Source organism: Rhinopithecus roxellana, chromosome 17, assembly GCF_007565055.1.
Source record: "Rhinopithecus roxellana isolate Shanxi Qingling chromosome 17, ASM756505v1, whole genome shotgun sequence".
Taxonomy (NCBI): domain Eukaryota; kingdom Metazoa; phylum Chordata; class Mammalia; order Primates; family Cercopithecidae; genus Rhinopithecus; species Rhinopithecus roxellana.
The window spans coordinates 61,642,509-61,666,027 of record NC_044565.1 but is presented as its reverse complement, the minus strand read 5'-3'; the positions used below and the strand labels follow the sequence as shown (position 1 = coordinate 61,666,027).

The following is a 23,519-nucleotide window of genomic DNA, read 5'->3' as shown; positions in this document are numbered from 1 at the left end:
GGGTAGCGTGGGTGGCAACTGTTCTTACATAATTTTATTTTGAATTAAACGTAATGTAAATAATAAATTACTTTTTGGATTTCCCTTTGCCATAAACAGGGAATATAACTAACATCAAAGATTCCAGACTCTCGACACAATATACTACTAATCGTAACACAGTTCTAGAGAATCAAAAACGGTAGAGAAGTCTGGACCGCGGAACAGACCTGGTGGAATGTCGACCCAAAGCGTTTCAGGGTAGACAAAGCCTAGTGAGAACATCCTAAACGCGGAGTTTTGCTAAGTAGGGACGCTGAAAGGCAAGGGAGCGACAGGAAGCCCGCAGGCTAATTCGCCATTAAGAAACAGAACCCTGGCTTCTTCCACCTCCAGCGTCATCGGCCCCAATCCACTGTAACAAACGGATAGTGTCTCGCAACATCAGACAACGCACTTGGAAATCAGTTTGCGACCACGCATCTGCGCCTCTTCTAAGAAACGAGGAAGGCGGGTCCAAGCGCTGTAACAACATACTTCACAGGGCCCACTGCAAACGCCCTCCCAGCAGCGGAACAGTTATCTCGCGAGACGACGGGTCCCCAGAAGTCACAAACCTAGCGCCAAGATTGGCTGTCAAGGTAGAGTCCAGGGTGCGGAAGTGGCTTTGTGGTGCCACCTTTGGCCGCTCAGAGATCAACCCCCATTCTACACCGAAAACTAGGCCTTGGCTGCCATGGAAGGACAGCAGGGGCAAGAAAGCCGCGCAAACCTAACACTCGCCCAGACTCATTTCAACAAGGGCGAGTACGCGGAGGCCGAGACGCTGTACTCCGCTTACATTCGCCAGTGCGGCTGCGCGGCCTCCAGCGGCGAGAGTCCCGGGAGGTAACTATCGCGAGACCTGGGGCCGCAGCGACCCCGGGTGGAGGCGACGTTGCGGCTCTCTGGGCTCGTGTTTTCGCTGCTGGAGCTCACGGGCGGCGCGTGTCGTAACCCAGCACTAGGACTGAGCGGGTCGACGTTCGTCTTTCTAGAAAGGCCTAGGCGAGGCCTAGGATGAGGGCGGCGGAGAACGCGGGGAGGGAGCCCACCCGCGAGGAGCCGTCTGCCGCGACGGTGCGGGGAGCTTCCGGGAACCGAACTCCCTGAGGGCTCCTCGGGCGCGGGCGGCCGCTTTTCACCCCGCCGTCTCTCCTTCCACGTTCCTCATTCCCACCCAAAGACTTAGGACAGATAGCGATTTTCCACTTGTGATTTTAGCTGGCGGGAAATCCGCGACCTGGGAAGGGAAGGGGTCACGGCTGCGTAGGGCCACGGTACCGCGACTCCCACCTCAGTGTCACAGCGCTGGCTTTTGGTGGTGGTACGAAAAACGTTTATGTGGAAAAGAGCATAACGAACGTCTAGGTGTTTGTCACTTGGCTTAAGCATTATTAGTTTGCCCATCGTATTCATCCATGGGTGTTTCGGAAGGAACTTCGATATCATCAAATAGTTACTTAATATCAAGTAGTGTTGGAACCTTTCTGATCGACTACTAAGGTGTTTTGTTCTTTGGTTCGCTTTTCGCGGTTGGTTCAAGTCAGGATACACATCAAGACTTTTTAAGTCTCTTCTCCACCTTCCCTTCCCAACACAGTTTTTCCTTTGTTAAGGAAACCGATTCTTGTGTCCTTTGAATTTCCGCGTTTTGGACTTGCTGACTGAATCTCTTGTGTCATTTAATGTGGTCATCTGTCTCATACTGCTGTGAATTGGTAGTTAAACCTTGAGGTTTGATCCAATTGAATTCGGATTCAGTATCATGGCAAGAATACTTTTTAGGTGGGTACACGTGTATACTTTCACCAGGAAGCACATAATGATTGGCTGGGTTCCTTTTTGTGATGTTAGCAGCCTCACCTGCTACTATCTGCTTACCCAAATCATCTTTTCAGCTTGTGCCTGGATGTGTAGCATTTGTTTATACCCCAAGTCTTGCCTTGATGGGGCTTGTTGATGGTATGGAGTGGACCAGGAGGAGAAAAGAACAGAGGGGTTGATTGAACAGCTTTTTGAACAGTTGTGAGTTGTCTGTTGTGGATTTGAGTTTTCTAGACAGGATGCCGGCTTGTCTTTTGTATGAGACTTCACTAAGGACTTGATTCTTACCCTGTTTGTTACACTTATATGAAATTAAATCAGAAAGATAAAATTACCTTCTCATTTCAGTAACACACGAGAATAATAATAGACGTTTCTGAACAGATAATAAGATGATACCATCTACTTTCCTCAATGCACCTTTAGAAAGCGAAACTATTCGTGTTTCGAGCTCTAAGAATAGACTTATCTAGTAGATTTAAAAAAGTATTCATAAGCACCAGGTATACTGATGCTGTCTAGTCTTGTTATTCTTCCTTCTTTGCACGTCTCAGCCTAAGAACACAAGTGTCTGTAGCAAATGTAATAGCTATGCCTTACCAGCACAGGAAAGACAGTTTGTCATAGCGCAGTTGAAGGGATTTGAATTCCAGTCTTGGCACTGCCACATGGCTAATGTCTCAGCCTGTTTTTCATCTGTAAAATAAGCTTTGGTAAAATTCTAGGAACTCATGGATTGAAACTGAATTCTGTCATTTCAACTTTTTCCCTTCGATTTATATCCTGGAGCTTACACTTATTTTTGAAGTATTGGGTCACTGAATCATTTTGAAACACTATTTGCAATTTTTGAATGCCTTGCGTTTTGAACGGTTTGTGATATTTTCTTTTAATATCTAAAGTATAGCTTTAGTCATAAACCTAATTTCCAAAATACTTTGCGAAAGTTAGCAAATCCTAAAAATTCACATTTGGGCTAGGCAACTTAAATGAATTCCATTATAATAAATGCTATCATTACAAAAATTTTAATATTACAAAAAATTTCAGCTTCAGCTGTTAGTCCATTTCTTTAAAATATGAAACAAAATTTCCACATGAAAAACTCTTTTAGGAGTTGATTTAATAAGATCTAATTCTAAATCTAACATTTTATGATTCTCTGAATATATTACGAATATATAATTAGTATTAAAAACTTATAACAATAATTTTGAAACTTCGATTTAATGACTAAAACCTTACTGGCATCCTGAGTAAGGATTTTCTTCATTTTTTCTTCATGCGTTTTTCTTCAAACTCTCTACTGGGAGCAGTTCAACTAGTGTCATGTCAGACATAGGTGAAGGGGAGTGGTGCCCTCTTGTAATCTAGGTTTTAACAGGGGTGCTTAGTGGCATCCAGAAGTACCCTTACACCCAGTCTCTATCACAGCTCATAGACATTTTCTAAAATTGCAACAGTTCCTCTCCATCATTAGCAAACTTGGTTTGAAGGAGGCCCTTGGGCTGTGAGTGCCTCTTAGGGTAGCAGTAGTTACAGTGCCTGTCTGAAATCTCAAGGATTAAGATATTAAGAGAAGTACCTTTTATTTACACTAACCGCATTCACAGATATTTTTGGAGGACTATACTTTTTACTACGGGGTATTACAAAGAAGTGACAGATGAGTTCTGTGTTTGGTTCTAATTTGAGAATTGCTTTGGGAAAAAAGAAAGGGAAACAGAATTATCCCTGACTCAGAGCAGAGCCACTAATGTTCTCTGTGCAGACTGTTTGTCCTGTGCATAGAAAGGTTCAGGGCAGCCAGGGGCTGTGACCTGTTGAGCTGGTGGCTGGTCAGAGCTCCCTGGGTGTCCAGCCCAGGAAAGGCTGCTAATGTAAAGCTCTTTGGGCAACCTCTAGCGCCCTCAGGTGCAGAGCCAGTTCCGCACAAAGGACATCCAAACTGACTGGAGCCCTGAGGGGGCTAAAGGAGCCCACCCTCCTAGCAGGTAGCCAGCCTGGCATTGGGGAGGATGGCAGCTGAGGCTGGAGGGAGGGCAACTCTGTCCCCAGAGATAACTTCCTGGGGATCATAGCATGTTGAATTTTCACCTAGCGTTAACTTTAGTTCTTTATTGGTGGAAAATGATTTCAAATCTCATTGTTTTAAGATCACTGAAAAATTTGAGAATGAAATTGATTCACATTGTGACATGTCCATAGCATACTTGGGCTTTTCCCTCATTGCTTAGCATTTAACTGATCTGTCTTCTTTGCCCTGCTGGTGTGTGCTTAGAAAAATGAAGAATCATTTTAATGTTATATTCAGCAGGACAAGTTGGTAGTGAACACACTAGAAAGTTAGTATGCTTTCAGGTTGACATTGTAGTGGTGTAACCCTACAAAAGTAGATAACAGGGTTACACAGAAATTGATTTTAGTTCTTTATTTATTTGTACGGTTTTTCTTCAGCTTGGATTTTCAGTGTTGATGCTGCATGTTATAAGGCTGTGAAGTTTGACAATACCCAAAAGAGAATGAAAGTGGAAATGAGAGGAATTTGGTAACACAGTGTTTTTAATGTGAACTTTTTGTTTAAAGCAAATGCAGCCCTGAGGATTTGGCTACTGCATATAACAACAGGGGGCAAATCAAGTACTTCAGGGTTGATTTTTATGAAGCCATGGATGACTACACATCTGCCATAGAAGTCCAACCCAATTTTGAAGTTCCATATTACAACAGAGGGTTGATACTGTATAGGCTGGGTAAGAATTTTTTTTCTTTTTGGGTTTTGTCATTGACTGTATTCTGTTACTTCAGAGGTCTCAAATATTGTAAAACTAATGTAGTAATCAAATTTTAAAGTTCTGTGAAATTTTGGTTTAGAGCTTGGAACAAAGGAAGCGTCCCTGAGTTTATTTTAGGCTTTTGATAGGCGTTATAGATCACAGCAGAGCACTGGGGTGGGAATTGGACCTGGGCGCAGGAGCCAGGTGACCCCATTACTTTGTGCTTGTGCATTCCCAGCTGTGAAATGAAGGCAATTCAGATGATCGCCTGTGAAACTTTTCTGAGTTAAAATCTTTGAAGACACACAAAACAATAGAAAGTGAAGTTTAGATTCTTGGATTAAAGGGACCATAGGTACTGTTTCTCATTTAAAGTGTCAAAAAGAAAATTAGTTTCCTGTTTCTTAATTTTACTGCAGTTATGTAAAACAGGCGATACAGTTTTGTTAAAATTTTAAGATGATTGATAATATTTACCTGTTAAATCTCAATAAATAAACCCATAGCTAATTTTAGGTGTATTATTCCCTAAGGGCACACAAAATTGCTTTGATATACACATTTCTATATTATTAAGATAAAAAAGTTCCTTTACTAGAAGTGACTGAAAGCTCATAAATATAAAAGCAAAAGTACGTGTATCAAAGCTTTGCCATGAATAATATATAGAAATACTCAGTTTCTTTTCTCTTTTCCATTTTTTGGGTTCTGGTACAGGATATTTTGATGATGCTTTGGAAGATTTCAAGAAGGTCTTAGACTTAAATCCTGGATTTCAAGATGCTACTTTGAGCTTAAAACAGACTATTCTAGACAAAGAAGAAAAACAAAGAAGAAATGTTGAAAAAAATTATTGAGATTTTTAACTTAATGGAAGTATTGCTTCATGATCCTTACATCTGCATCTAGTTATCAGTAATTTAAAATAGATATTGAGCTATTTTGATTTATATTTAAGAAATTAATACATTAGCACTGAAAGTTAAATAGTGTGTTTAAGGTAGTTAATTTCAGGTTGAATGGATTTTTTTTATGAAGTGTAAATAATACCAATGTATAAGTGTATATTATTATATTAAATATTACAGTAAAAAGGAATGTGTGGTGTTTTCCTCAGTAAAACTATTTTTGTGATTTTTTTATTCTCAACTTTTTATTTAAAAAATGTTACATCTACGGAAAAGTTGAAAGTATAATAAAATAAACTCTTCAATTAAATTCATGAGTTGTTAATATTGTGCCACATTTGCTTTTTCTATTTAAATATATAACTTTTTGCTGAACCATTTGAAAATAAGGTGCCGAGGTCACAGTACTTTGCCCCTAAATATTTCAGCCTACATTTTCTAAGATTGAAGACATCCTCCTTTATAACCACAATACCATTATAATACCTAATAAAATGAATAATTCTGTAATGTCAGCCATATCCAGCCCATATTCCAAAGTGTGTAGATTTTTATTGGATCTAGAGTCAATCAGGTTTCATTGCATTTTTTTTTTTTAATGTCTCTCTCAGTTCGTTTAATCTAGTCACCTGTCCATTTTCTCCCCCTAGCATTGGCTTTGAGAGTAAGGCTGTTTTATATAGCTAGGCTAGAGGGACATAACATTTAGGGTTAAAAATAAACATGTCCTACCAGAGAACAATTTGAAAGAGTTCAGCTTGAATTACACTTGATTTTCTCAAGTAATCATTGATAAAATAGGTTAAGATTTAAATATTGAACATAGTTTTCTGTCTCTGGATAATGACAATTGTTATCAACATTTACTGAATACTATAAGCCAAGCACTGTTCAAACCATAATAATTTGGTGATCAGGTAGGAATGTATAAAAAGGTGAGGAAATGACAAAAAGCACTTACTAAATATAAAGCTTAAAAAAAACTCTTTTATTTGGGTGCTGCCAACAATTAGGCCCTTATGAGGCTATCAAAAACCGGGAAGAACTTGAAGGGAAAACAAACTAAAGGCAGCCATATGCTATCTACATTTTTTGTTTTTTATTGTTTGGCTTCCAAAGATTTAGACCCTGCATCTCAGATCTCCCAAACTAGTTTATTACTGCTATGGAAAAGCTGTTCTGTGGTGGAAATTACCCTAATCAGGAGAAAGGAAAGTGTCTTTGCTTCGTGTCTCCAGAGGAAGGCACAGAGTAACTTCTGTGGCCTCAGATGTAATCATCATCAGCAGCCTTAAGATACTTTTTTTGGTATGTGTATGAGTAATCTCATGAGGCAGAAAAAGTAATTGCCCTGTTTGTAGCTCATAAGCAATATCTGGCAAAATACATGGAGAATTTGGGCTGTAGGTAAGTGAATATTAAGAGGAAATTAAAGTTTCATGGCCTAGAAATAAAGTCTGTTTCTGGAATTATTCACACTTTCCAAAATGGTTTATCTTATATTGGAAATCTAAAAAAAGTTATAAAATTGCATGAAAATGTAGAAAAATCCCTCTTAGGAAAACTCTTTTTAAAAAGTTCCCTAGACCTTGGGAGGGAAAGCTTTAAGCCATTCCACCCAGAGAAGCAAATGCTTAATGTTTAATTTTATTTTCTCTTGACTCATATTCTCTTTACTCTTGACTGGGGTCAGATGGAATATGAAAAGGAAAAATTGTTTAAAATTTTCATGTGGTTTGTTAGATTTTATTCAAAATTTCTTCATCCTTTATCAGAAAAAAAAAAAAGTCACTGAAGTTTAGAATCAGCAGTTGCTGATTGGAGACCCAGGCATTCATTTTCTCTTGTCTTGTTACTGGAAATAAAGAATAATTCATTTACCTTGTTTAGCATTGAAACTTTAGGCATTATTCAGATTCTAAGTTTCCGACTGACCAAACAATACCCTGGATATTTACCTTAAAAGACATTCATTACCATTCATATTTCCCACATTTCAGTATTTGTCATTTCCTTTTTCTAGTAGAAAAGTATGTTTTCCATTTTTTTCCTTTGTAAAAACAAAAGAATTGTGGTTTAAGGTTTCTGTTTCACAAAGTGAGGTAAGATAGGATAAAATGGATTTAAGTTACTTTTGAGTTTAGAATATTACTCCTAACTAGTTAGAAAGTGTGGAGCTATTTTTTTCCTGAAATTTGGAACTGAATAAAACCCTTGACTTTATGTTAGCAAAGCAAATATCCAAGTCAGTCTTTAGTCATTATCTACTTGCTCTTTTGCTCTTTTTTGGTTTTCTGTTTTCACTGGATTCTCGAGCTTCTCAATCCTAAATGTAGTCTTGGCTCCCTGCCATTTTGCAGGTCTTAAATCTTTCTTGGTGGGCATGATATATTTCAACCCCACCTACCACTCAGCATTTACGCTGATTCGTGTCTCAATGTCTCCCTTTCTGCCAAGTCTAGCCCCCTTAAAAATTTAACTTGAAAGTAAACAGTTCCTATATAAACTGTAATAGCATGAGTTTTTTTTTTTTTTTTTTTTTTTTCCTTTTTTGAGACAGGGTCTCACTCTATTGCCCAGGCTGGATTGCAGTGGCTTGATGACAGCTCACTGCAGGCTTGACCTCCCTGGGCTCAGGTGATCCACCTGAGCCTCCTAAGTAGCTTGGACTATAGGCATGCACCATCATGCCCAGCTAATTTTTGTATATTTTGTAGAGATGGGGTTTCACCACATTGCCTAGGCTGAGCATGGATGTTTACTATGCTAGTTTTTTGTTTTATTGAGAATAATTCACATATCATGTAGTTCACCCATTTAAAGTGTACAGTTCAATGGTTTGAAGGTAAATACAGAGTTTCTGCACCATTTTTTCAAGGTTTTTGGGTATCCTGGTCTTGCATGCAAACTGCACTTAAAGTTATAACACAGAAAAAATTTTATGCAAATTAATGACTAAACATGAGAGTGCTTCAAAAACAGCTCATGCACAAAACAGATCTAAGAATCCTAAAAGGTGCTGCTTCTGGCTTCATCCAAATATGTGGCACGATTCCACTTTGTCTCATGTGATGTTCTCTAACTAGAAACGTGTTGAGTAAATCAGACAGCTCATCTCTGCCTGAAATGGATGCTGAATTTAGTGTGTTTAGGTTAACATATTGCTGTGCTAAACAAATTGTTGACAAACATGGAATAGCTTTTCAAGAGCATAGTGAAAAGTTGACTGAATATTTGCTATTTAAGCTAGGTGTGTAATTTTAACAATTTCTATATAAGTTCACATTTTGGTGTTTTCTGTTTTTTTTTAAAATGACAGTAAATTGTGAGAACAGAATGCCCATAATTTAAAATGGCAGTTGGTAAGAGAGGGAGAGAGAGATTTGTTAAATTTCACATCTAATGTTAGGGGACTTCAAAGGACACCATTTCACTTTACAGAAAGGAAAGAAGGATAAGTATAATTTCTGTGTTTGGAAAAACAAAGCAATTGATACAATTAAAACACATAGTTTATCCTTTTTAAAATCACAAGGTAAAAGAACACATCACGTAGCAAGACAAATTATAAAGCAAACAACCTGTAAGGAAGCCCCGAAACTGAAATTATGAATGTGGATATAAAAGTAAAATAGGAACACAGCAGTGTAATCCCAGGTTTATATGTGTCATCACAAAATTATAAATACAGCAGTTTAGTGAAGGTCTTATTTTGCATAGAGGATGAAGCTAAGAAATTCAGTAACTTGTGCAAGGTTATGTCCAAAATCCATATAAATATTTGAAATTGCCTTGGGTATCAATGTTTTTGCTGCTGGCATCAACTCACAGCAGATATGTGGACTATTTTTTTTTTTTTTTTGGTACTGATACAAAATTTAAATTGCTCATAAAATGTTTTAGTACTCAGCAAAGTGAGAATCAAAATAATGTTAAAGTACATTTTTTAATAATGGAATGTTATTGCAATGTCCACATTGCTTGGTGGTCATTTTTCTTATTAAAAACAGACACAAAATATAGTGAAAAGCAGATTAATTTTAAGAGCAAACTCCATTTGGAAACTAGATTGCTACAGCTGCCAATATGTAAATTTTATCTTACGTCAAAAAAAGCATCCAATACTTAGAAATAAGGCAAAAGGATTTGCATGTCATTTCAATATCATACCAGCAGACCCACTCAACGACTGCTTAATTCTCTCGGGGGGCCGTGTGTGTGCCTTTCTTTGATTTTCTATTTACTCTTGATTAGGGCCCAGACTCTGGGAGGTAGCATATAACTTGCAGATTTTTGTCCAGAGGAGATGCAAATGAACTCTGTCTGGTAGAAAAGATAACCCCAAAGGTTTTGGCTGTATTGCCCTGAAGAACTTTAACCAGTTTTGTGTTTAACCTAGCAACTTTATTCTCAAATTCTTTCCTCATGGGCCGTAAGTACTCAGTTATTCTAATGCTCTTTTACCATGCTGGCGGTTCTCTATTAATGAGTTAAACATTTTTCAGGTTTTCATTCTATATTCTTGTAAGAATCATGCTTAACTGTAAAAAAATTTTGGCCCTACTACTGAAGAAACAACAAAAAGCCCTTGGTATGGTTTGGCTGTGTCCCCACCCAAAATCTCATCTTGAATTGTAAACCCCATAATCCCCTCGTGTCAAGGGAGAGACCAGGTGGAGGTAATTGAATCATGGAGCGGTTTCCCCGATGCTGTTCTCGTGATAGTGAGTGAGTTCTCACGAGATCTGATGGTTTTTAAGTGTTTGGCAAGTTCCTCCTCCTGTCATGCTTCTTCCTACCGCCTTGTGAGGAAGGCGTCTGACTTCCCCTTCTGCCATGATTGTAAGTTTCCTGTGGCCTTCCCAGCCATGCTGAACTGTGAGTCAGTTAAACCTCTTTTCTTTATAAATTACCCGGACTCGGGCAGTTCCTTATAGCAGTGTGAAAACGGACTAATACAACCCTTAAGCAGAATTTATTATTACATAGTCACATTATTTCTAGCAGGAATAAGAGCCAAGGGGGACTGAAAAGTTTGTTTTTTTTTTCTGTTACCTATTTCTTTTTTTTTTTTTTTGAGATGGAGTCTTGCTTTGTCACCCAGGCTGGAGTGCAGTGGCATGATCTCAGCTCACTACAACCTCCACCTCTTGGGTTCAAGGGATTCTCCTGCCTCAGCCTCCTGAGTAGCTGGGATTACAGGCATGTGCCACCAAGCCCAGCTCATTTTTGTATTTTTAGTAGATACAGGGTTTCACCGTGTTGGTCAGGCTGGTCTCAAACTCCTGACCTCATGATCCGCCTGCCTCAGCCTTCCAAAGTACTGGGATTACAGGTGTGAGCCACCGTGCCCGGCCCACCTATATCTTTAAACTATTCAACAATTCTTGTTTGGAGTCTGTAGAGGCTTAATTGAGCTCTGGCTGAGGTATAGGGAAGGTCATCACATTAAATTTAAACACATGCAAAAAGTACTCCTTTTAAAAGTGGCAAAACCTGCAGAATATAAAGTAAAAAGCAGTTCCCATCTATTCTTCTAGGCCTTTTTCTTTGTACAAATACATGGGCACATGTATGCAGATATATGCACAGAATTATGGTATACATATTTAGTAATTTAAATCACATTATTTTGAACATTCTTTTTTTTTTTTTTTTTGAGACGGAGTCTCGCTCTGTCGCCCAGGCTGGAGTGCAGTGGCCGGATCTCAGCTCACTGCAAGCTCCGCCTCCCGGGTTCACGCCATTCTCCTGCCTCAGCGCGCCCGCCAGGTCGCCTGGCTAGTTTTTTGTATTTTTAGTAGAGACGGGGTTTCACCATGTTAGCCAGGATGGTCTCGATCTCCTGACCTCGTGATCCGCCCGTCTCGGCCTCCCAAAGTGCTGGGATTACAGGCTTGAGCCACCGCGCCCGGCCTGAACATTCTTTTGTGTAAGAACTTAGAAGTCTACCTTATTCTGCTTTTACACATAATTTTTAAAGCCGCATGAAAAGTGCTTGCCAATTTTTTTTTTAAAGAATCACTGTTATAATAACTTTAATTTATCTTGCATTTTACAGAAGTCTATGAACGATTTTAAAAAAGCACCTCCTTACCCCATATCACGTTTCTCTGACAGGTGTTAAAAGTAGGCAATGAGTATGTCAACAGCTTGAAAATCAGCGTCTTGCAAGGACTTCAGACCAACCAACCACTCACCAAAAATCTTGGCAGCTTTTTAATCTTGTTTTTAATAGAACGGTATACCCACTCTGATGGCAAACCTGTCCAGCCACATCTCCACAACACGCTTTGCAAAATCAGTGATTAGCAAATTAGTTAGCTTTGGCACGGAGCTGTGCTCGCTTGCCCGTGACAGCCTGGAAGCCGGTTTTGATGCTGGCAACAGAACATCTAGAATGACAAGTTTCGCACTGTAGGAAATAGAGTCGTGTGTTCTTCTGTAGGATTGTGTCCGGGGATCGGCATGTGTGACAAGTGACATATTCCTTGATATATCTTCTCAAGACATTTTCTGTTTCTGTTGGAATCTTCCTTTGATTACAAGTTGGTTATTACCATCTATAGAACCACTTGTACCCAATTCAGCCAACAAAAATGCAAGGAGATGTTTGGGCTGACGATGTAATAGTTTACAGATATCTGTAAAGTTGACAAAAGAAGTTTTCTTGGTTCCTACTCGGACGAACTGTGGAGGTTTCATGACAAATTTCCTTTTCTCCCCAGCAACCATATCTGGATTCTTTTCCCTCATGATGTTGAATACTCTCGATTCAGCAGCTCCTCGTATGTGTAGTCTCTTTCTGAGCCTGCCCAAGCAGGGCCTGTCTGATTACTGAATGAGATACCATCATCTTTTTTGCTGTCTTCATCTTCTAGAGCTTCATCTTTCTCTAGTATTTCATCCTCATCTGGGAACTTAACATTCTTCTTTTTCTTCTTTTTATTGCCAAGCATAATGTCAAGGTCATCCTCTGGTTCAGTTGGTTCTTGAACATCACTTTTAATCTTAAGATCCTTTACACCTTCTTCAGCTTCATCAATATCAAATATCTTTTTAGTTTTTTTCTTCTTTTTCTTTTGATTAAAGAAGTTCAAGTCATCTAGATCATCAGAAGCATCTTTTTTCCTAGTGTCCTCTTCATCAGCTTCCAAATCTTTGTCCTCAGTTGGCTCTGGCTCCACTTCTTTTGTTTCTGAAGGCTGGGTTTCCTCTGTTTGGGTATCCCCTTCCTCATCTAACATAAAAGGCTTCTTCTTCTTCTTGCTTATAGTAGGATCAAAAATCATCTCATCCCCAGACATGGCTGCAGCTTGAGTGGGTTCGGCACGGACAGGAAGTCAGACGGGTCACCCCTAGGCCCCGGCGGCAGCGCTGCTCCTGCCGATACCTCTCCCACCACCGCACTAGGCTCTTGCATCAGCGAAAGGGAACGACACCCCACCCTCTCCTCCAAGCGTTGGAAATGCTGCCAATTTCTTGATATACAATTAATACATGGCTATGGTAATAAAAAAAATGCAGGAGGTATAAATAAAAACACCCCCCGCCTTTCATATTTTTCTCTAGAGCTAACCATTTTTAGCCAGAATAACTAGAAACAAAGGGTTAAAAGCTCCCTTTCCTATTGCTGCTAGTCACATCTTAAAAAAATTACTATTAGTTCTGTTCACCTGAGTGGCTATTCTAGTTTAGAGGAAAAAGCCCCTCTAAAAGACAAGGTCAAATTCAGCAGATAATATAACGTTATGAACTATGAGGGTAACTGTTAGGAGTTGAATTGGGCCCCCCAAAAAGATATGTTGGAGTTTTAACTACCAGTACCTCAGAATGTGACCTTATTTGGGAATAAAGTTATGACAGATCTAATTAGTTAAGAAGATGCAGGTGGAGTAGGGTGGGTCCTTACAGATACCTTGTGTGACTGATGTCCTTACAAGGAAAAGGAAATTTGGACACAGACACTGGGGAGAATGGCTTGTGAAGACAGAGGTTGAGACTGGAGTGGTTCTGCCACAAGCCAAGGAACACTCAGGGATGCCAGAAACTGGAAAAAACAAGGAAGGGTTTCCAGCTCCCCAGGGGTGAGGTCCATTCCCTAGAGGCTTCAGAGGGAGCATGGCCTTGCCAACACCTTGATTTTGGACTTCCCAGTCTCCAGGACTGATAAAATTTCTGTTGTTATAAGCCACTCAGTTGGTAGTGCCTTGTTACAGCATTGCTGGGAAACCCAATAAATATTAGTTTCATTTTCAAATGACAGGCCTTTTGCACATGAGCTCTCATGTTTCTGCACCTACAAATGCAACTCTGTTGAAGAAAAGGTGAGCCTTTTGTTAGAACAAACCTGAAAACGAAAGACTTCCGAGGCAGGGGAGGGGAAAGAAGGGGCTATTATTCCTTTATCTGATCATGACCCTCACTGGATCAGGAGAGGAACCCATGACTAAGCACCATATAGAACATGCTCGTTGCTCTGGCTGCCTGCTGAGAAATTCATAACCATCCTATCCTATGTGGCTTCGAGACACTCAACTCTTGGAGAACTGAGGCTTCTCTGACTTGAGATTGGAAAGGAAAAGTGGGAGTCACTTCATGCTGCCAAACAAACCATTACTAACAAGCCAGGTGAAAAAATAACTCAGTTGGCTGAGCAGGCAGGATTGGGAGCTGTCAGTCTGGGACTCACAGAACAATAATTATTTCCATTATGAAGACTGGCTGCCAGTAGACTTATTGGAACTGCATCAGCCTCTTGCTTGGGGAGGGTGGGGTGGAGGCAGATGGAGTGAGGCGCCTGCATGCAGGGCCCCAAGCCTCGGTCTGTCACTCATCTGTGACAATGGCCAGTATCCACTCCTCTGTCCTTGCTATTCTCAATCCCACTGCCCTGTCTGTGCTCAAGTTTCTCTCCCAGAATACAGCCTTTTCATTTATTTAAATCCTGCTCATTCTTCAGGGACCAGCCCAAGTCCCAGTAACTACCATTAACCTTCCCTGCCAATATCAACCCAAACTCATCCCATTCTCTAACTTCCATCACACTCTGGTCTAGATGGAGCACCCTTGCTATTGAATGGGGACCACGGACTGGCAGCATTGGCATCACCTGGGAGCTTGGTAGAAATGCAGACCCCCAGCCCTGTACCAGACCTGCTGAATCAGCTTACACTTTACCCAGGCCCCCAGACTTAGTGTGGTTCGTATGCACACTAAGGTATGGGGAGCACTGTGTGTAGCACTGGTTCTCAGAGCATCATCTATGGACCAGCAGCACCTAGCACGGTGTTAGCACTGCCGAATATCGGCCCTACCCCAAACCAAGTGAATCCAGACATCTGTGTTTTAACAAGGCCCCTGGGGAGTCTGAGACACACTCAAATTTGAGAACTATTTCCAGTTCATCTGGCCCAGCATCTAATTCCAGGATGCTTTTCCATTTCATGTGTTTGTCTCCCTCTTCAAGATGTGGACCCTGAAGGCAGGAGCCATGTTGGCTGTCTCTCTGGCACTCAGACCAGTTTCAACAGGGTGATTGAAGCCCCAGGGTAACTGATCAGTTTTCCTTTCCCCTCCCTGCCCTGTACAAGCACAAGGGAGTCTGGGGAGGAGAGAGGAGGAAAGGGTCGATGGAAGATGATCTTTTGTTTTCCCGAGTGTCTCAAGGGTTTGAGGTTTTTGTGGGAGGTTGAGGCACATTATGCTGCTTCTCTCAAATTGGAGACCATTGTTACCATGTAATTTTATGTTGTGGCCTGACTTGATCCAGAATTCTGTCTCCAATACTTTTATGTGGGTTTTCTCCCTGGAAAAAGTTTTTTTGTGATTGAGCAAATAAAGCAATGTTGGCTAACTGTTCCCTTTTCTGGATCGATATGTCCTTCATCTGGGCAAGTGGCAGTGGCCAGCTCCTCTGGCTTGCAGGACCAGCAAGGAAGATTTTCAGACGTGACTAATGTATAGGCTCCTTGGACTTCCTACTCATGAACTCTCATAAAATGCGCTTTGTTCCATCATCATCAATTAACACAGCAGCAAGCAGTCCTGGGCTGGGGAGCAGCCGGGCCTCGCCTTTAGTGCACTTCCTCCTTGGGCTGGCTGTGAGCTTTCAGAGAGCCAGACATAATTCCTTTTGAATTGCTTAATGGACATACAATTTTAATCAGTCATAGGACACTTGAGTGGGAAGGAACTGGAGAAATCATCTACTTCTTTATTTTACAGGTAAAGGTTCTGGCTTAAAGGTTATGCAGTTGGTTAACAGAATTATGACCAGATCTAGCCCTTCCGTTTCTCAGTTTAAGAATAATAGTCATTTCCAGTTAGTGAAGCATTCCCTGGTGTACACTTATTTTCATTAATCCTGATGGCAAACCTTAGAGCTATTTCAAGATTCAATTTTGTGCCCAGGACCATCCTCCCAGATTGGAGTCCCATGGGCCCAGCCCTGTGATGAAATATGCAAAGGCCCAGAAACCTAATTTGGAAAATAATGTTATAGGCACTGAAGACATCCTGCAGTAGACAGGACACCCCAAGGTACAGCTAAGTTGCAGGGCGCATGTCTCCAGCTGGAGCTGTGGGAATGAAAGCTGGCATAAAGAATGTTGGGACAAGGGACATAGACCTAATCACACTTCAAATGCTGCTTATAATCTGACTTACAATCATGGGAAGGAGAATGGTGATTTCACACAAAACCTCAGGGGGTGGGGAAACTGGAGGACCTTCCAGCAAGACAAATGCCTGCCATTTCCATGTGTCCCCATGTAAGCCTCATGACATTCTTTCAAGACTGACATTATTTCTGTTTTACTAAAGGGACAATCAGAGAGTTATGTTAGACTGGAGTCAAAGCTAGAGGGTCCCAGATTCTTTTCCTTAAATCTAAGCTCCGTCGAGGGTGACCAACTTGCCCCATTTTGCCCAGGGCTCAGTTTTGAAACAAAGTCTCGCATCCTGGGAAGCCCCTCGGCTCAGGGCAAGCCTTGGTCCTCCCTCTTTTTGCCCTGGAGGGAATAGGAGTTCTTGACAGGCACCGTCCTGGCCTCGCAGGGCCTGAGTTCAGCCTGTTTTGCTCAGCTGATTGGCGCCTGGCACCAGGGCAGGGCTGGCTGCTTGGTTGGGGTGAAGGGGGAATGCGGCCCACAGCCCCGGGCAGGCTGCTGCTCTGCCAGCTGTTGTCACACCCCATTTTACTGTGGAACGCTGGTCACCAACAGGAGAGTGCCGCCTGCCTGGTTCTACTTTAATTCACGCCTACAAGAAGTGGAACATGAGGGAGAAAACAGGAAGACAAGTGACTCAGCCATCAGAGAAGCCAATCCCTGCTGTTTCTGCCTCGGGCCAAATTTAGGTGCAAGGGTCAAAAACTTACTCAGAATTAGCTCAAGTCAAAAGGAACATTAAGGATACAAGTTTCATGGAAACAGGAAAAACTTTCATGTCCCAGGCATTAGCAGAATGTGGAGGGGACAGCTCGCCCACTAGTCCTCCCCAACCCAGCCTCTCTGGTGTCCTGAGAGGCCCAGTAAACAGCACTGGGTTTTGAACCAAATGGTAATGCAGACAGGCAGATCCACAGGGGATGTTTGGGAATAGGACTGGGTTGCAGGATGCAGCTTAGAGGGGACACTACAACAACAGAGCCTTAGAATTTGGACATGGTCCTGGATGTGGCAGGCACTGCCATGAGAGCAGGGGAGGGTGTGGGCGGCAGCTGCTGCTGCCCAGGTAAGGTTTATGGTAAGAAGGAGACGAGCTGCACAGACTCTGAAAGCAGGCACCCCCAGGAGAGTGAGGGGAGAGAGGAAGGGGCTGAGCTATGCAGCTTTTTTTTTTTTACACTAACCCACACCTTCCCCTCCCCCTAGCATCAGGGAAGTCACTGTGTCTGCCCCAGGGTGGGGCAGAGAGAAAAGAGAGAGGGATGAGGCAGAGAGATGGTAGGAATGTCATAGCTAGTAGAGGTCCACACCCATGGCAGGAGATAGGAGTTGGGGGAACAAGCATTTCTCCTTCCCCCTGTAGTTCTTGGCCCCGGACTCCAGCTGTCATAGCCTTGATTCCTGGCTGACACCTGCACTACTGTGTGTTATGCCCTTGGCTTCTCCAGCTTATAGAACTCTGACCCATCCAGGTGGCTCCAGATGGCAACTTCCTTACCGAGGCCTCTCACTCCTCTCAGAGGTGTTTTCTCTTTGTACACTCACATCCATCAGATTGTACCAAGGGCCTTTTGCTTTTTAAAGCAGTTCAGGTTCTAGTCCAATGAGGACATGCAAATTCTATCTCATTAGGGGTCCCTTAAGGGCCTCTTTTCTGTTCTTTTGATGCTCTTGGTATTTCTAAAATCCTGATAATGAACTGGGGCCTGAGGTCCTCAGTGGGGAGAAGCCAGCATGTTGAAGACTTTATGGCCCAGCAGGAGTCCCGGCTGGGACTTGGAGACCTGGCTGTCTTCATCACCAAGGCCAATGGGTACACCCCCTACTTCCCAGCCCTTACAGCTAACCAGTACCTGATGCTCAGCTAGGTTAGCAAGAGGGACCACCCGCTTTAACAGTGAGAAACATTGCCCTTCTGAGACAGCTGTGTAGGCCAGGAAAGAGTGTGGGCCGAGTTGAGATCTCAGTCCATTACAGCATGATCTGGAAAGGAGGCAGACTCCGTAACGAGGCTCTAGGGAACCATTCTTACCACCCTCCTCGGAGGCTGCTTCAGGGTCTGGCCAGGAAGGGCCCCAAACAAGAGGCCTACATCTATCAGCGCACACAATGGGGAAGAGAGTCATGCCAGAGAATCTCTAAGACTGTGTTCTATGGACTCCCAGCACAGAGCATTTACCCAGGGGGTGGAGATGGTCACACAGATGTCACTGAAAGACTCACGTGGGGAAGTGGGACAAGCTGGGCTTGACAAGTAGGACAAGTCATAAGAAAGTGTAGGGAGGCTGCAGGCAGACATGTTCCAAGTGCTCATTGAGAGCTCAGAACTCTGGGCAGCACTTAGGACTACAGTGGTACCAGGGCAGTTTCCTCCTCCACTAAATGCCTCTAGGATGCAATAACCATTCTTGCTGCTAGCTTTCTTCCTTGCTAGTAATAGGTCTGCTGGCACTTGAGAAGCCAGGCAACACGGCTTAAGTCAGGCATCTCATTTCACTAAAATTCCAACAGGCTTCAAGGGCCTCTGCAGTGGAATGCCAGTTGTTGTCCCTTGTTTCAGGAGAGGCAAGATCATCGAAATAGAACACTTCCAACAGAACAGTGGGGCTGACATGTGCTGGGTTAAATGTGCTTATTACACTGGGAATCTGTTGTCATGTGTCATTCATGGAATGATGTACAGGTCATCTTGGACAGGACCAGCACAGTGGCCACCACCATGACCAGGAAGCAAGATGGCCAGCCAGGGCCACAGCCAGCACCTTCAGGTACTGTTCCTTAAGGAGGAAGAAGGCAGAGTTTCAAGGGCGGCAGGGGCTCATGTGACATGCTTTCCACAGTTCCCACTCAGATCTTGATCTTCTGGCTTATGGGCATATAAGTCCTGGAGTCACTGGAACCAGAGCCAGATGGTCAAGTGCTCTCTTCTGGCCTGAGTTCAAGGTGTGTATGGAGTGAGGGAGTCACTGAGGCAGGAGGACTAAGATCTGGGTTCATATGACCTCTATTCTAGGACTGTCTCCCAGAAGGGTAATCAGACTTGTTAAATGTTTCATAAAACGCCTGAAAATTATCATAGGCAGCCAGACACTAGGCAAGTGTGATGGGCAAGAGCCAGGGGTTTTTGGCCAAAGAGCTCTTAGAACTCACTCAGCTCTGGAAGAAAGGCCTCTTCAAGAGTTCCTCAGGCTGAGATGTAGGCATGACGTGCAGAGTGCTGTTCAGGACTTCTGCAGGAGGGTGCCATCTGGTCAGGACTTGAGGCAGCTTTCAGAAGGTTGAGTTTGTTTGGAGGGACAGAGGGAAAAAGTGCAGAGGACTTTGTGGGCAGGACCTTTGGGGCAGAACGTCTCAGTGTTGCTATTGGACACGTGGCTAGGGGCCTGCTCTTACCTCCTCCTCTCTCCTCTGGATAGTACTGGCCACTACAATGCCCATCAGGGTCCAAGTGTAGACAGGATTGGGTCAGGTGGTACAGAAACACCTGAGAATGGAAGTGGGTGAACAGCAGAAGACTAAGCATTACAGCAGGACAAACCTTAAGGGGCCAAGGATCTGGAAGCTTCCACAGCATCTCAAGCTCTGTGCAGGCAGAGGCCATTCTGTTCTAGCAGGAACAAAAGTTCCCATGTCAGGGCCTTGGGAAACCAAGAATGACCCAACACCAATTCCTTCCCACCCACACTTTGTCCTAAGACAGAAGCCTTATGGGACCTCATCCCAACTGGCTTTAGTAAGAGAACAGGCTTTCTTCAAGGAGACAAGAGGAGGAGTTAAAGTGTGAGAATGGGATGGGAAGACAATGAGCTTCCTCCTGCATCTAGGCATGAAATGGGGTTATTCCGAGAATGTTGGTTGGGAATGAGTCAGTTTCCTTTCCTATTAGGAAGTCCACTTATTGGATGCTTTATTAATACTTCTGAGGTCTTCAGTGACTTTAACGTTAATGCTCCATTTTGCAGAAGGTGGTAAGGTTCAAAAAGGAGACGACCTGTTTAGGTCACACAGTCAACAACTGACTAAGCAGAGGATCAGCTAGGGTCCCACTCATGCTACACTGCCCTGTCCCCACCCTCCATGCTTAATCTGGTTACCAGTTGCCATCTGTCAGACGACTTCTAAATGTTGATGCCAAGTCACCAAGCAGGACACGTCATCCAGATCTCTTTTATAAAAAGTCTAGGAAGTACTTGGGACCTGGGGCTCCCAGGACTTTGCTCAGTGTCCTCATACTGGCCATATAACTGGGAATCTAGGTTCCTATTTAGCCCTTTCTGGTTCTCTGAGATCTCACCTCTCTGAATCTGGATGCCACAAACTTCACCAGCTTCTTGACCAATGAGGGGTTTGGGACCCTCTCACCCTGGGAGACAGGGGAAAAGTCTACCTCCAACAGGTTATTCTTTTTGCAGCTGTCAGGAAGAATTTGGAGACAAACAAGGAGTGAGGCACTCTGGAGAAACCTTGTGTCCCTTCCAGTAGTTATCCCAGGACTGGTGAGGACTAGCTGACCCTTTCTTATACACAAGGAAGTGTGAGTAGGACTGGGGCGGGGGCTTGAGGCTATTAGAAGTCAGGGGAAGTTCCTAACTGAGAAGCTGCACAGAAGTGATGGAAGTCTCTTTTGGTAGGCTCAGATGACACTCAGATCTATTGGGAGACTGGGTCCTGTATTAGTCCCTTCTCACACTGCTATAAAGAAACATCCGAGACTGGGTAATTTATAAAGGAAAGAGGTTGAATGGATTCACAGTTCTGCATGGCTGTGGAGGCCTCAGGAAACTTACAATCATGGCAGAAGGCAAATGAGAAGCAGACACCTTCTTCACAGGGTGGCAGGACGGAGTGAGTGCAAGCAGGGAACATGTCAGACACTTATAAAACCATCAGATCTCGTGAGAGTCACTATCATGAAGAACAGCATGGGGGAAACTGCCCTCATGCCTCCACCTTTGGTCCTGCCCTTGACATGTGTGGATTGTGGGGATAATTCAAGATGAGATTTTTGGGTGGGGACACAGCCTAACCATATCAGGTCCTCACTTTGGGGATCTTGCTCTGGCACATAAGATATTCTTACAGAATCTTGGGCTATATCTGGTAGGATTGGGGTTCTGGTTCTGCCCTCTCAGCTGCTAGCTGAGGATACATACTTATTTATTATGACATTCCACTGGGGGCTGCCATCAAATTCTGGTGACTCTGACACCCAGCACTTGTCCAGGAGTAATTCTGCTGAGGCATCTGCAAAGCTCATCAGTTCTACCTCAAAGAGTGTTGACTATGGCTGATTCACAATGACCATCTCCTCATGGTGAAACTGAATGACTCATCTTAAGAGAGGAAGGGCTTGGAGAACTCATGGACAACTTTCTTCTTCTGCCCTTTGTCCCCCAATGTCTACTCCAGAACACCCTTACCTTTAGCTACTCTTGCCTGGATCTCCAGTGTCTGTCTGCTCCCTCCGAGGCCCTGCTGAATGAGAGAATGTCAAGCCTAGGGCACCTAGGCAGAAATACTCAAAGTTCTCCCTCTGTTCCCCAGCCACCCCTTGACCTCGGATCTGGGACTGCCATACCACCGTGCCATCTCCTGGTGGCACAACAGCTTTCTTCCTCCACCCATCCTTGTGCCTGTCCTCTTGGGCCAATGTTTCTTTAACTGAGTAGTAGCAGAGCAGCATCAGCCTAGGACAAGCATGGAGGCAAGATCAGGCTCACTGGTTTGTAGAACTGCAGAGCAAGAAAGGACTCAAGGGAACTCTAGTTCATGGACAAGATGAGGCAAAGAAACTCTGGACCAGGGGGACAAAGAGACTTCAAAGTCTCAACTTAGGAATGACAGCATTGAGGCTTGAGGCTGGAAGAGATAGTCTACTATCTGTTCTGCTGGTCTTCTCCATTGGTTGGTGGGCTATGTGCATGGTGGATCATGATCTAGTTATGCAATGATTTGTTTCTAGCAACATTGCTTAGTCTATCAAAGAAGAAGGTCTGTCAATATTACTCCAATTTACATCATACCTCCAATATAATAAGTATTAGGTAAGGAAGTAAAATAGGACGTCAAAAATGAAAAAGAGCATGGAAACTGAAGCATTTTGGGGCACTGTCACTGATGTTTTGAGTTCCTGCTGCAAACTGTACATTGGAATTCTCTTCCCTAGTCAGCTGGAATTTCCTGAGGAGGGAGGTGGGGACAACAGTGAGATGAAGTTCAGGGGCACAGCTGACTTCCATTCATACAGCGGCCATCTCACCTGTAGTCTGAATATCTCGTAATTGTGGGCCAGCCTTTCACAGCAAGGGTTTCCTTCTCATACATGATTCCCTTTTCATATATAATAAAGTCACCTTCAAACTAAATAACCCAGGATTTTAGAGCATATGGAGAACACGGGTGATATGGTTTGGCTGTGTCTCCACCCAAATCTCATCTTGAATTGTAGCTCCCACAATTCCCACATGTTGTAGAAGGAACCCAGTGGGAGGTAACTGAATCATGGGGGCAGGTCTTTCCTGTGCTGTTCTTGTGATAGTGAATAAGTCTCATGAGATCTGATGGTTTTGTAAAGAGGAGTTACCCTGCACAAGTTCTCTCTTCTCATCTGCTGCCATGGGAGACATGCCTTTCACCTTCTGACATGATCATGAGGCCTCCCCAGCCACGTGGAACTGTGGGTCCATTAACCCTTTTTCTTTTGTAAATTGCCCAGTCTCAGGTGTGTCTTTATCAGCAGTTTGAAAATGGAACAATACCACAGGACTGAGAAGCAAAAGCTTAGATGGTACACTAAGGCCTGGCAGGAGCAGGTGGCCCTTTTGCCTTACTCACCCTCACTGAGATAACACGGCTGGTGATGTCAAACCGGAAGGCAGCTTGGTTCTTGCTAGACTCTGTTGGCTTGCAGGTGTGGTCCTTCAGTGTGGCCTTGCACATGTCATTGGAAGGGTCTGTGGCCATCATGGTAGAGATGGCCACAGTCCCACTAGGGAAGCACACTAGGAACACAACCATAGTTCTCACAACCATCCTGTTTCCAGCCATATTTTGATCAAAACCTGTTCTCTATTTTATCTGGCAGTCCTTGCACTAGGCTGGACTAGGCCTCTATGCTGCTCCTTGAGGTAGGACTTGGCTCCTGACCCCAGGGCTTGTCACAAGTGACCTCAGACATACCCATTTAAAATATATTCTTAGGCCATCAAGTAGGTTGTGGATAAATTTTGAACTTCGTTCATTTTTATATGTATTATTTGAGGGGCGGAAGGCAAAACCTGGATACTACCATGTGAGGTATGGTGATCAGGCTGGGGGCC

At 43.2% G+C, this 23,519-nt stretch overlaps 1 protein-coding gene and 1 pseudogene across 4 annotated transcripts; one reads left to right on the top strand and one right to left on the bottom strand.

Annotated features, from left to right (window-relative positions):
- Positions 1-591: 591 nt before the first annotated feature.
- Positions 592-5,842, top strand: TTC32 (tetratricopeptide repeat domain 32). Of its 3 annotated transcripts, none has more exons than XM_010370193.2 (3): positions 592-867; positions 4,432-4,598; positions 5,340-5,842. In XM_010370193.2, exons 1-3 carry the CDS (start codon positions 716-718, stop codon positions 5,477-5,479), a joined length of 459 nt encoding a protein of 152 aa, XP_010368495.1. In that variant the 5' UTR covers positions 592-715; the 3' UTR covers positions 5,480-5,842. The 3 variants fall into 3 exon arrangements, 2 of the variants coding, with proteins under 2 accessions (XP_010368495.1, XP_030777563.1); XR_748710.2 differs by lacking the exon at positions 592-867 and adding an exon at positions 879-1,098 and having other exon boundaries at positions 5,340-5,716; XM_030921703.1 differs by lacking the exon at positions 592-867 and adding an exon at positions 1,038-1,345.
- A 5,709-nt stretch (positions 5,843-11,551) lies between these two features.
- On the bottom strand, positions 11,552-12,994 carry LOC104667674 (annotated as a pseudogene). The gene has a single exon (XR_748709.2). The product of XR_748709.2 is annotated as a eukaryotic translation initiation factor 2 subunit 2 pseudogene (transcript).
- Between the last annotated feature and the right edge of the window lie 10,525 nt (positions 12,995-23,519).

Bases quoted from the DNA above. Each gene is read 5' to 3' on its own strand.
- TTC32 (XM_010370193.2), top strand. From the start codon at position 716: ATGGAAGGACAGCAGGGGCAAGAAAGCCGCGCAAACCTAACACTCGCC. The intron at 868-4,431 runs GTAACTATCGCG...TTTTGTTTAAAG, and splicing joins AGCGGCGAGAGTCCCGGGAG to CAAATGCAGCCCTGAGGATT. The intron at 4,599-5,339 runs GTAAGAATTTTT...GTTCTGGTACAG, and splicing joins GTTGATACTGTATAGGCTGG to GATATTTTGATGATGCTTTG.